This window comes from Panulirus ornatus, chromosome 28 (genome assembly GCF_036320965.1).
Source record: "Panulirus ornatus isolate Po-2019 chromosome 28, ASM3632096v1, whole genome shotgun sequence".
NCBI lineage: Eukaryota > Metazoa > Arthropoda > Malacostraca > Decapoda > Palinuridae > Panulirus > Panulirus ornatus.
This window is the reverse complement of record NC_092251.1, coordinates 7,415,273-7,428,239: the sequence shown is the minus strand read 5'-3', so window position 1 is coordinate 7,428,239 and position 12,967 is coordinate 7,415,273. Positions and strand designations below refer to the sequence as shown.

The following is a 12,967-nucleotide window of genomic DNA, read 5'->3' as shown; positions in this document are numbered from 1 at the left end:
GGAGTGGTCTTTAAGTCCCACGACGTCAATCCACTAAATAACTCATTTATCGCCCGTTCTCGTATCTTTGCTTTCCCAGAGCAACAGCACCAACAGAAGATTGAGGCGAAACAACAAAAGGGAAGGAGGCAGAAGGAAGGGGGGAGGAGGTGTGCGTTTGTGTGTGAGTGTGTGTGTGTGTGTCTGTGTGTGCGCGCGTATGTGTATGTGTGTGTGTACGTCCGTGCGCGCGGTCCTGCTTATTTAAGGGCCCGCAGCCAGTGGCGGCTCAGACCAGCTCCCAGCATGACAAGAGGAAGACGTCAATCCATCCTCACCCCTTGAAGCTTATCTCTAACCACAGAAAGTTGCGTCTTGTTTTAGTGAGTGTATACCACGCCCCTGCTCAAGTGAAAGCAACCATACAGTATACGATTATTCCGAGTGCGAACATCAACAGGTCACTTGACCACAGGAGCATTGCGAGGACAGTACATAGTAAACACAGAACTGAACAACAGTGATCCGTCAGGCCCGCTTACCTAGTACAGAAGACCCCGTCGCCTGTTATTACCAGTCGATCTGAGGCTTCCCGCTGCAGTGGTGTTCAGTGACCTACTCCAATAGTGGCTGGCACGACCTGGCCCGTAGCGGTAACACGATGATTGCCACTGACCTCCGACGGGAATCGCTTAAGGCCACCAAGAACGTCCTGGGCTCCATCAACTCTGCCATCGCCGACTCTCTCGCCCACGGCAAACGGTAATTTAAGCTTCTGTTTGGCGGAATTGTCCCCCTTCTTAAGTGGTTTTGTTTGTGTACTGGGGTTCCTGTGAGGGTGAGGAGGTGGTGGGAGTGTCCTCTTGTAGTGGCACGTTTTGTGTACTGGTACTGTGCTCTGTTATGTGTGTATTGTTTTGGAAGGCGGAGTGACATTTGTTGGTTGCATGTAGTGGTGTGGTGTGTGAGAGGTGTGTGGTGGTGATGGTGCCTTGTGAGGGCTGGCTGTAGCTCTGCCAAGTCTCTGTGCATTGGTTTTCCGTGATCATGCCAAATGTGTCGATATGTAGGGCATCAGTGTGTTAAGAGTGTCCTTGGACTAGGTTTTGTGTGATGGACACGACGATCCCTGATAGCAGAAATGCTATCAAGGGTCATCTGAGTACAAAAATATATACATATATACGCTTTTATCTCTCAAGGTTATGCTATTTATGTTCGGTGTGTATGAGTGTGTGTTCAACAGCGTCATGGTGCCTATATCCGCAGATCACCTCGGGCTTGTTTTGGTTGCCTGTGTGAAGGCGTGAGAATTGTGTTGATCGTATAGACTTGGCAAGAACCCAGCTTTAAGAGGCTGGGTGAAGCCTCCTTGTTTATCCCATGTACGAGTCTGAGATGCTTTCACTTCATAGAGTGTATGAATCGACCTCTCTCCCAAAAGCATCTGATGGGAATATTCTATTCTTTATAAGGTACCCATCGACCTTTGTCTTTCACCACTGAGTTCCATAACTCGTGTATGGCAAGGCTAGCGAAAATAATGCGCTCTCCATCAAGCTGGGGAAGAAGCATCCTAATCAGAACAGTTCCACTAAACCGCTACCATTAGCGTAGAGTTAATGGTAGCAGTGTTTACAGAGGAGGAGGAGGAGGTCTAGTATGTAAACATCCCTGGGCAGGTGAGACGGGATGCTTCTACCTTGACCCCAGTGAGACGCTGCTGCTGCTGCCCGGCTAATCTTACCTCTTAAAGAGCTGCCTTCAGTCCTTTAATGTAGTTACAGGTTAATGAAAACAAAAGGAAAAATGATAATCCGTCTTTTCCTTTCGTGGACTGAGCAGTCACGACTTCTTGAAGGTGATTTTTTGTTACCAATAACAATTTTGCCGTTGATGTTCACACACACTGTGCTTCAGCTGTTGCTGACGTAACACCCGATATTGGGTGTGTGACGCAACCATCACGTGACGTCTAGAATGTTACGGTGTTAATAGCATGTACTAGACCCCTTCTTTGAGGGTCGTCAGGCCACCGCATATGGTGGCAGGACGCCATGGGTTGTGAGCGACGAGGGTCAAGTAAAACATCACATTCACGAAAGCTGGAAATCGCCTCCACTGGTAGGGCATAACGCGTCGATTTTGCCTTGCATGACACCTTGCAACATTTCCTGTGCTTCCTACAAGCCCAGAGGGTAGAAGCTGTCGCCCCGGACCTGCTCATTAAAGCGAGCATCTTAAATCATCCGAGAGAACGAAATGAAGACCCGTTGTAAAGGGGGGAGGTGTGGCCTCGAGCCTGGGCTGGCGAGTGGTTTTGTGGATATGACGTCAGCGTGACGTCACGAGCTACAGCTGTGTCTCCCCACACCGTTCCTATTTGTTTCTTCATTTCTGTCGCTTAGCGCGATTGAAGTACTAGGTACATTAGCAAACTATTTGACGTTTTAGTACATTTCATTACATTAAGTTAAAGTCACAGTTGTTTACAAATACTTGATATCAGTTGTTACCAACATTGCCGTTCATGACTGACTTTATTTCTTTGGACATCAGACGGTGGTAGGCTTTCTCTGGGTTAGGTCGACTGCCAGGTTGGTCTGGCGACGACCATGCCCTTCCGTCTCGTGAAACTTGCCCAGCAGATACTTTTTTCCCTCCCTCCTCCTCCCTCACGCCTCTTATCGTCGCCCCTTAATGTCGTTGTCTTAAGAAGCGGTATCCGCACGACGATAAATGATAAAGGCGAGATAAGAGGTGTCAGGAACTGATCTGAACCATCACACCCCACGACCTGCAGGGTGCCATGACTCACGACCCTTATCACCTTACGAGTCAGCAAGCTCGGGTCATGACCCCCGACTCCCCCTACTCCCTCAGCCTGATGACTCAACAGACCTGCAACTCTGATCATCTCGTCCATCCGGCTTGGTGTTGGACGCAGAGAGAAGTTCAGCTGGGTATTTTCCTGCCCCCATCGCCGTTCTTACGAGCTCTTCAGCCAAGATGGGGGAAACACAAATGACGACTCATGTAAGATTTTCTGGACACACGAGACATAATAACTTGGGTGCGACAAAGGGAGTGTAAGGAGGAGCCACTCTCTCTCTCTCTCTCTCCTGCTAGTTTTCCCAAAAAGAAAACGAGTTTGTTGATAATGCCCTCCGGTTCTCCAACCGACCCCCACCCCCTGGCCCACTCTTTGGCTTGCCTCAGTGACCCCCCCCCCTCCTCTGTTGTTTTCTTCCAGTTGCTGAATCTCTACGAATTTTTGTCAGTTTCTCTCCTCTCTCCCCCAATGTATCTAGCCTACATTCTCTCACTCGGACGTCATACAAAGACTGGAGAATTCTTCACTCACCAAGAATGTCTTGGATTGATTTTGCGGTCTCTTGTCTCTGTGTTTTCAGTTCCAAGTTGCCGTATCTCCACACACACACACACACACACACACACACACACATTTTTTATTTCTCTATCTCCATCGAAAATGTTTCTCCTTTTTATCTCCGCTTTCTCGTCCCCCTAAGTCTACACCCGTGTTCACCCTCCCTCCCTCCCTCTCTCCAGGGGCGAGGTCGGTCCGGCTGTGGATCGCATCTGTGGGACAGCCGGACACGCTAGACGACCTGCCAACCTCATCTCCTCCCGGAACCTATACACTACCTCGCCTTCTCTCTCTCTTTCTCTCTCCTTTTCCTCGTTCTCCTTCATCCATGTTCTTCTTCTCGTACTACATCTCCCCTCCCTTCCACCTCCGTGTTGTATGCATTCTCTCCTTTATTCTTTCACCACGGAGCGCCTCGCTTGGCCTTCAGCCTCCCTTGGCAGTTTCTGTTTTATTCATCGTCTGTATCCTGCAGCGTCCTTTCATTCGTGTGTGTCTCCCCCACTCCCTCCCCACCAACATCTTGTTGTCCCCTCTGCATGTCGGCTTTTTATTCGCCTCTGCCTATTTGTTACAAAGGGTTTCCCCTAACGTTGGTTCTGCCCCCAGAGTGGAGGCTTCACAGGGGCCTCTCCCGCCGTAGGGCCTCACGAGGTGATAATTGTTGCCAGGCTGGGTGGAAGGTTAGGGTTGGGAGAACTTGTTCATCAAGCCTGGTATAACCGGGTCGAAGCAGAGGGGGGGGGGGGTCATATTAGCCCCTGTTATACCCACTGTATCAATACAGTGATGGAGATCACTGGACTTACGTTTCTTGAGTGACCCACAAGTCCTGGAGAAGCGGTAGAAAAATCTACCCAATTTCGTAGAGTTGATCAAGCCTAGAGGAGGTGGGGGGGGGAAATGCGGGGACACTCTGACCTTGTATGTGTGTGTCTGTGTGGAGTAAGTTGTTGAGGAGCGGGACACATGTCTGGCGGCGTTATCACGCCTGCCTCCACACACACACACCCACCCCCCCACCCCTCTAGGCTGGCCCGGGCGTTGCATTAGCCGCCCAGACACCTGCTTATCGCCGGCCCTCGGGCCCGCCACGTCCTGCTCCTCCGCATACCTGATCCCTGACACTCCTGACACTTGTCGTTTCGCCCCAGTATCTCCTTCACCGGTGTTACGGCACCAGGCGTCAGTTGCTGTCAGGGATTATTTACATATATTCGTTGCATTTCTTTTGTATTTTACACGACGTGTACCTGACCTGTGTGTACTGAATGTTGGTCTCTTTCTTCTACAGGAGTGACATGCGCCTGAGACTAGGTTGGCTGAGGCGACGAGGCGAGGGTCAGGTCAGCGTCCGACCCCAGCCTGAAGAGGCCCAGGGTTGGGCCGAGAGCTTCCACAACCTCATGGCTTCCAAATGTAAGTATTTGCTCACCTCCTGGGAATCAGCCACTCCTTAATATTTCACTTCTCATAAATGAGGTATACAGTAAATTTTGCAATGTTTGGATAAGCCTTTATTACATATTTCAAATTCAAAGACAACATTGTGGGGTTTTTTCATTCCCAAAACAGACATTAGAATTAGACAGTGTAAAACATCCTGAATGGTTGGGAACCTAAACCGTAAAATGAGAACCTCCTCTTCAGAAATGTAGGGGTAAGGGCCGGGCTTCCTGAAGTAGGTAGATGGGGGAGCTGGTTAGACTACAGTTTCCTGTTGTATCATCAGCCAGTAGTTCTCCACAGGGTGTCTAGTTCACATCAACAAGTTATATGTATATTTTTCATCCTAATTCTGGATTGTGGGGAAGGGGGGAAGGCAATGTCTGTGGCCGTCCGGATGAGAACTAAGATTCCTCAGATGCAACTCAGGTAGTCAACCAGGGATTTCTCTTGTAATCTTGGGGTAGGAGAAGCCTTAATCCATGTCCATAGAAGAGGCTGTCCAGTCATGTCCAGACGCAATGGGCTATGGCACTGGAGAGTCGTTGTATAACGGGCAGCACACGTGGAAGTTTGATATATATAAAGAACAAAGTATTGCCACATTGTACACAAGGGTCACTTGAGCTTCCTCCCGTTTGTAATCCCTGTCTCGAACCGTCGAAGCGACACACGTGGAGATACTTGACCACTGACCCTCCTCCCGGTAGTGATCCCGGCTCGGGAGCTTCGAAGCCAAACACGTGTCGGCACTCGACCATTCACCAGTTCCTCTCATCTTGCAGGAGAGACCCCTGGCTCAGGACGTTAGGGGAATATATCTTTTATCCTCTTGCCAGTGGCTTGATAACAAGCTCCCCTGAAAAAGAAAATACTCATGAGGGTCTTTGTATCCCCAGTTCTACCCTTCCAGGATTATATATCTATTTCCTATGAAATCGACTTTCATAATGAGGATTATGAACCCTCTCTGTGTCTTTGCGAGAAGACTTTTTAAAGGAATCGTCTTGAATATTTGGGATTTTATTCTCTCGTAAACACACATGTTCACGCGCCGCTTCCTATGGTGATAGCTGTCGAGTTCCATACACTTAATAGCCTTAGGGTTAGATAATGTGGGTTCCTTTGGGATGGGAGGGTTCAGGCGTATTGCTAAGATGGTCTTGTTCGCCCCACACACACACACACACACACACACACACACACACACACACACACCCCACGTTGGCAACTGCGGTTGTCGGCGTCGTCCCTCCCTTACAGGCCAGGCACCGTATAAGGATGTCAGAGACGAATCTGGCACATCCCTTAGTGGGTAGTAGGAATGTCACTCATGAACGCACCGTAGATACGCAACTCTCACATTTACGTCCTTGCTCGTATGTCATTAGACTCGGAGTCTGTCGGTTGATGCAACTTGGAGTGTGACGACAAAAATATCTGCCTAGTGCGATACTGACAGCATTCCTACTTGGTCGTTCTGAGACATCATGCAGCCCTCCCTTCCCCACCTCACCTCCTCTCAGACGCCAGAGGTGGTAAAAGTCATGTGGTTAAAGCTGGGGTGAGAGGAGGAGGGATGGAGGGGGGTGGCTGAACATGCGTAAAAAAAAAAAAGAAAAACACAGTGGTGCATATTTTGGCATCTATTACTTGGCTCGAGACCAAGAAGTCGGACCTGGTAGAAGTGGCTGTCTTTTTCGTCGCGTTCCACCATCCTGGCATAGTTGGTCACTCCCCAGTACCAGCGCACAACGATGGCCTGACCTTGTGTGCCGATCGACTCCTGCCTCCGCCACAAATCCGTAGGGGAAAAAAAATGACGCGCGCGCTATTTCTTGAGGGGTGTGTGTGTGTGTGTGTGTGGAGGTCTCTCGTGATGCCTTAATGTAGTAGGGTTTGCCTTTGAAGTTAAAGTAGCTGAGAGACGCAGAAAAAGCAAGAGAGAGAGGGACGTCTGTAACTTAAGAGTTGAGCGGCATTTCATGTGATAAAAGAAGCCATGTTTCGTCCCGTTGATCCTTGGCAACACGGTTTTTGGCAGCGGCGAGGAGCGAAAATAGCGCCCGTGTCCCGCGATGATGGTGGGTCTGATGTGGGTGTGAGTTTTTTCCTGGCGTTCTTGGTTCTTAAAATGTCCGAGGGTGAGGTGTGACGGTGGCAAGGACGGAGCGAGGGAAGGTAACAAGGGCAAGACTACCTGGACGAGGGGACGACGAAGACGTGAATCTAAAGCATTGGACCGAGATGCAAGATATCCAGCATCGGGGATGGACAGTGCAGCCTCGGGGTGAGCGTAAGGAGCTGTGTGGTCGTCGGGGTGGTGCTCTCCGTTGACTGGATAGGCAAAATAAAGTCTCATTATAATATAAAGGTTTTTGTGAAGGAGGTAGTGTGAGGGAGGAGGAATGGGAAGTAGGTCAGTTAGGGTAGGTTCCCGACCATTCCTGACATATCCAGCACATGTTACTCACCACCTTTCCCTAGGCAGTGACTAACCTCTCTTTTACCTTCCTCCACAACAGATGGCCAAGCGCTGTTCAAGGCCTTCCTCCAGAGGGAATTCAGCGAGGAAAACGTTGAGTTCTGGCTGGCAGTGGAAGACTTCAAGAAGACCCGGGCAGCCAAGATGCCCTCCAAAGCCTCCAAGATCCACTCCGACTACGTAGCGGTCCAGGCACCCAAAGAGGTGAGTTTCACACCTGTGCAGTGTGTCTAGCCTCGGCTTCAGCCGGCCGAGTCGGGCACTTGTTAGTCTTGTATAAACGATCCTCTGGAAGTGCGAATCTCAAGAGTATTCTCATGAGCCTCGGAGGAACCAGATAGAATATATCAACTGCTACTCCTTCCCTTGCTCTTGTCCTCTCACTAACCCCTGACTTTACTCCCAAGACATTCCCATGTGCTCAGTAGCCCGTAGGAGTTGGACTGTGTGTGGCTTGTGGGACATGAGGTGAACGCTGCTGCCCAACCGAGAGTTGTAGGGAGGTGTTAATCCCCGTTAGTATAAAGAAACAGATCAAACAGAACAGAGACACACGCATAAAAGAGATCATTCTAAACACCCCACATCACAACCTTGACCTCCCCATCCCTCATCAACTCCCGCTCTAATGCCTCGACCTGCATAACTGAGCCTCTTCCTCACCTGACGGATATCGAAGGTCTCAAAATGTTAATGCAATCCTGGAGTTGCGCAAGCAAGAAGGTTCCTGTCGGAGTTGGACGTAATCAAGACTGCACCATTTATCTCTCTCTCTCTCCATGGCACATCACTGCTACTCATTAGGATTACAATGCTGGCTTTTAAAGTAACCCTTTAAAATGTGAGTTATCTACAGCCGGATTCTTAAGAGGAGGACTGCTCCCCGTCCGTGTGTTTCAGCGTAATTTACACGGTTTGATTTGGACGTGAAGTGTTTCTATGGGCGATGATGTAGTGGACAAGAGATGGGATAAGGCTTGGCTGGCTGACAGGAGGGAGGTAGTCGGCGGGTTAGCTGTTGACTACGAGATCGATAGCTCCCCCGGCCGGGTTGCTGCGTTGCTATGGCGACCGTGGGTGAGAGGCGGCGTGAGAGGGGTGCAGGGAGAGGAAAGCTCGAGGTGAGGGAAGAGAAGTCATATTTTATGACGAGTGGAAAAACTGGGTTAGGGAGGAAATGTCTGGATGGGGAGAGCTCTTGATATATGTGTGTGTGTAACTGTACGGGCGAGTTGTACGTGGCCCGAACTGAAGGGACGAGTGTGTGTGTGTGTGTGTGTGTCTTAATGGATCGGGTGATCCCGTCAGCATCAATGAGGCTCCCCAGGTGTGCCATCTGGACCTCCTGTGCACCAGTGCTTCCCGCCCAAAGTAACACCCGGACCTCCCCGACTGATCGTACACATCTCATCCCCACTACATGCGTTTATATTTCTGCGTCTGGCAATGGTGTAAACGTTACCATGTACAAAACCTTTGGCTCTTAAACCGTCCCTGGTGTTGTCCAACTCGTCATTTCGACCAGTGGTTCGATGTGGCACCAGGTCACCAACAGGGGACGGGCGATTGTAGACTTGGTTGATTCACGATTTGTGGATTTAGAGTAGTATTGCAGTTTAAGTGTTGAGAGAGGTGTTAAATCAGTGCATAATCCAAATCTTCGAGTCCTGATCACTGTGAATGGATAGTTACGGAGATGGTGGAGATATTAACAATCTGTTGAACAAGTCGGTAGAATGGCATATGTTAAAGAAATGGTGGGAAGAGGAAATTGATGGTGTTTGTAGGCCACAAAACCAAACGGTTGGTGCTGTGTGTGTATGTGTGTGTGTGTGTGTGTGTGTGTGTGTGTGTGTGTGTGTGTGGCGCGCGGGAGCCTCGGCAAGTTCCCCTAGCGGCGGGGATGAGTCCATGACCTTTAAGCAGGCACTCCGGCACCCGAGGCCGGGAAAGGTCAGAGTGCCACGCCGGGTTCACCTCCAATCCTACTCCTCCTCGTGAACCACTAGCTTGCTCTTCTTCCCCGCCTTCCTCATCGTCTGCCGACTACTCAACCACTACAACCGTCTCACTTGGGGAACCTCAACCAACCCCTGTAGTTTGCCAACCCCTCCACCACAAAACCTTATACCACCCTCCTCCTAACCTCTCTCCAAGTCTACTACCTCCTTTGGTCCGTTCGTCATAGTTCTCCCACGTCTGCTAGTGTGTCGAGGAGAAGAGACAGGAACAGGGAAGTCGCTAACCGTGGTGTCACCTTTATGATGGTTGTGACCGAGTCTTTACTCGCAGTGTGGTTGAACGGTGCACTGTGCAACGTTTAATTGGCGATAGTCCATGAAGTGCAGGAGAGTCCACACCAGACCGTCCTATAAGCACAGGGGTGATGGGTGCAATGATGTAATATGAAGCATTTCGCTCGCGAAACTCTTGATTGAATTTGGTCTTTCTTCTTCCCCAGATCAACCTGGATCCCGGCACCCGCGCTCAGATCGCAAAGTCCCTCGACTGCCCGGACAAGTACATCTTCGACGCGGCGCAGAAGAGAGTCCAAGCGCTCATGGAGTCGGACGCTTACTTGCGGTTCCTCCAGTCCGAACTGTACAAGGAGCTGCTGCACCCAGAGTCCTCCTCCCCCTCCAACCCCGACGCGTTATAGGACCTTCTGGAGGACATGTCGCTTGTCTCCAAGGAGGACCTTGACCAGCCATCATCGTCGTCATCGTCCAATTGATGAATTTTGATGAACTGAGGGACCAGGTTGTTCTGCAGCAGCAGCAGCAGCAATAGCAGCAGCTACACGAGGCCCTGCAGCGGCCGGCAGAGACTGCTCCGTCGCGGCCACGCTGTCATCCTGAACATTCCTCCCTGCGGATGTAGAGTGGAAGTGGTTGCTAGTTAAAATGCGGATGGTGATGCATCCTTCTCGTTAAAATTTTTTTTTTTTCCAACACAAATATATTTCCCTCTCCCCCCCTCGCGAGGATTTCTTTATAAATTAAATGTATTTAATAATTTATTATAGTTTCTGTATTTATTATAGGAGGCGAGACTTTAAATCTTGCATGGGAAGTTTAAAAAAAAATATATATAAACTATATTTGTAAGACTTTTTTGAGAGAGAGAAAAAAAAAGAAATGTTGAGTAGATGATGTTATCTGTGACCTCAAGATCTTCCCATTCTTCAAAGTGAGGTTCAGTGTCATTACAATGTTTTCATCAACCACTTGTGTACTGAATATCACATCAGTATTATCTTCGGTACGTGTTAGACTGTAGTAGGCCGAGTTCGAGCAGACGGGAAGGCCAGCAGTCCCTCCTCCAGGCGATGCTGATGGTGGCGTGTCTTCTCGCTCCTCATCATCATCCCCCCACCCAACCACGAGGAACTGGCCTCTCCGTCTGGCCCAGGCTCCCCTCCTCAGGCCGCCGCACCCTTTTACAACGGCGGCCACCCCAGACTGTGATACCCGGCCAGGCTCAGGCGTGGGCCTGTGCACTGAGCTAGTCATATGGTGGGGCCCAACCACAGGCCCCGGGGTACCACGCCCTTGCGCCACACCCTCTGTACCAAAGACTTTTCTAAGAAACTGTAAGCTTGAATCGAGCTGCGAATGTGTAATATATTTCTTATTATATTTTGTAGTTCTTAAAGATGAATTGTACGACCTTGTTCAACAAGACAAGATTACGTATGCGTATTTTCCGCATGACTTAAAGGAGTGGCTAACTGCCCGCATCTCATGTGTAGCAGAAAGACGTGACACTGCCCTGTCGCTGATGGCCAGCTGCGTCGACAGCTGAGCACACAAGGTTGTGTCCCAGCTGGTCTGTGTATGTAGGTGTGTATGGACACCTGCCGCACCTGTGAACACCACACACACACACACACCCTCAGTTTCATGAGGGGGTGGGTGGTGGGAATCGCTGTTAATGGTGATAACACAAATTTAGTTGCAGAGCGGCGCGGCGTAGCTTTGCTAGCGATGGGGCGAGAGTCAAGTCTTTCTGGTGATCTGAACTTAGCGGGTTAACTGGTGGACACCACGCTTTAAAACTTAATTTATTTATTAAGTTATTGTTAGCTTAAGGTGACCATTGTAACCTTTTTTTTTGGGGAGGGAGGGAGGTGAGGTGCGTGGATGTAAGTAGGGGGTGTGGCGAAGTGTGGCGGGTGTTGGAGAGGAACGTCGTCCTCCTCCACAACCGCCACCACAAACACCCACACGCCACGTACCGCCTCTTCTTCCCCCCAAAAAAACTCCCACAGATGGTAATGATCGATGTTACCAACATGTCTCTGACTACACATTCCACATCCCTCCCCCAAGAACGTAATGATAAAATTTCCCCTCCCTCTCCTTTTCCCCCCCACCCTTAAATACATTATTATATTTGATTTAACCACGGTTAATTGTCTCCATCTGGTGTAGCGAGTCCCTGACCAGCCCTCCTATCCTTTTACCACCCTCCCTCCCCCGTGCACTATCCACTGCAGTTTGTCTCCCCCCTTCCTTACCTCGGCTGACGCCGCCCCTCGCAGCGAGCGGTATGTCGTCAGCATCCACCAACTGAGTAGCTCCCACAGCTGTAGATAGTGTATGCCCTGTACAAAACATTGTGAATTAATGACGAGTCATATATAGTTTACTTAATAAACAGTATAAAATGACCAGGTATTTGATTCCTCCGTTATATATACTAGAGCATATAGGTGTATTACATGAACACTGGCATGGAAATGATTTTCCATGAGATGAAAGAAAATTCAAGTTCTTGATTTTATACATATACATAATCATAACCATCTTATATACATCACCATAATCATCTTACATATAAATCATCGTAACCATGCTATATACACCACCACAATCATTATAAAAGGACCTTCATAATCATCATATAAGCATATTATCATTATGAAAGCACCATCATAACCTTCATATATACATCGTACCAACAATCTTTTATACACCATCATATATTCACTGTACTAAAGATCACGTAGACACCATTTCAACCATTCTCTATGCCCCATCATAACCATATATGTGTATATATGGTTATGATGGGGCATAGAGAATGGTTGAATGCACCATCATGTAATCATCATCATCACCATCATATATACACCATCCTAACTATTATATGTACACCATCCTCACCATCATATATACACCATCCTAACCATTACAATGTACACCATCCTCACCATCATATATACACCATCCTCACCATCATATATACACCATCCTAACCATTACATGTACACCATCCTCACCATCATATATACACCATCCTAACCATTATATGTACAGCATCCTCACCATCATGCATACACCATCCTAACCATTATATGTACACCATCCTCACCATCATATATACACCATCCTAACCATTATATGTACAGCATCCTCACCATCATGCATACACCATCCTAACCATTGTATGTACAGCATCCTCACCATCATGCATACACCATCCTAACCATTATATGTACACCATCCTTACCATCATGCATACACCATCCTAACCATTACATGTACACCATCCTCACCATCATATATACACCATCCTAACCATTATATGTACAGCATCCTCACCATCATGCATATACCATCCTAACCATTATATGTACACCATCCTCACCATCATATACACAC

The 12,967-nt window shown here is 48.8% G+C and overlaps 2 protein-coding genes across 3 annotated transcripts in view; one reads left to right on the top strand and one right to left on the bottom strand.

Moving 5' to 3' along the window:
• LOC139757819 (uncharacterized) overlaps window positions 1–11,973 on the top strand; it is a 274,516-nt gene extending 262,543 nt beyond the window's left edge. The window contains exons 7-9 of the mRNA XM_071678692.1: window positions 4,665–4,789; window positions 7,342–7,505; window positions 9,763–11,973. Coding sequence (XP_071534793.1) covers window positions 4,665–4,789; window positions 7,342–7,505; window positions 9,763–9,960 — 487 coding nt within the window. The 3' untranslated portion in view covers window positions 9,961–11,973. The remainder of the gene's footprint in view (window positions 1–4,664; window positions 4,790–7,341; window positions 7,506–9,762) is intronic.
• LOC139757816 (centrosomal protein of 290 kDa-like) overlaps window positions 11,209–12,967 on the bottom strand; it is an 80,495-nt gene continuing 78,736 nt past the window's right edge. For both annotated transcript variants that reach the window (XR_011714709.1, XR_011714710.1), the window contains exon 29: window positions 11,209–11,907. The gene's annotated coding sequence lies outside the window, so the exon portion shown is untranslated. The remainder of the gene's footprint in view (window positions 11,908–12,967) is intronic.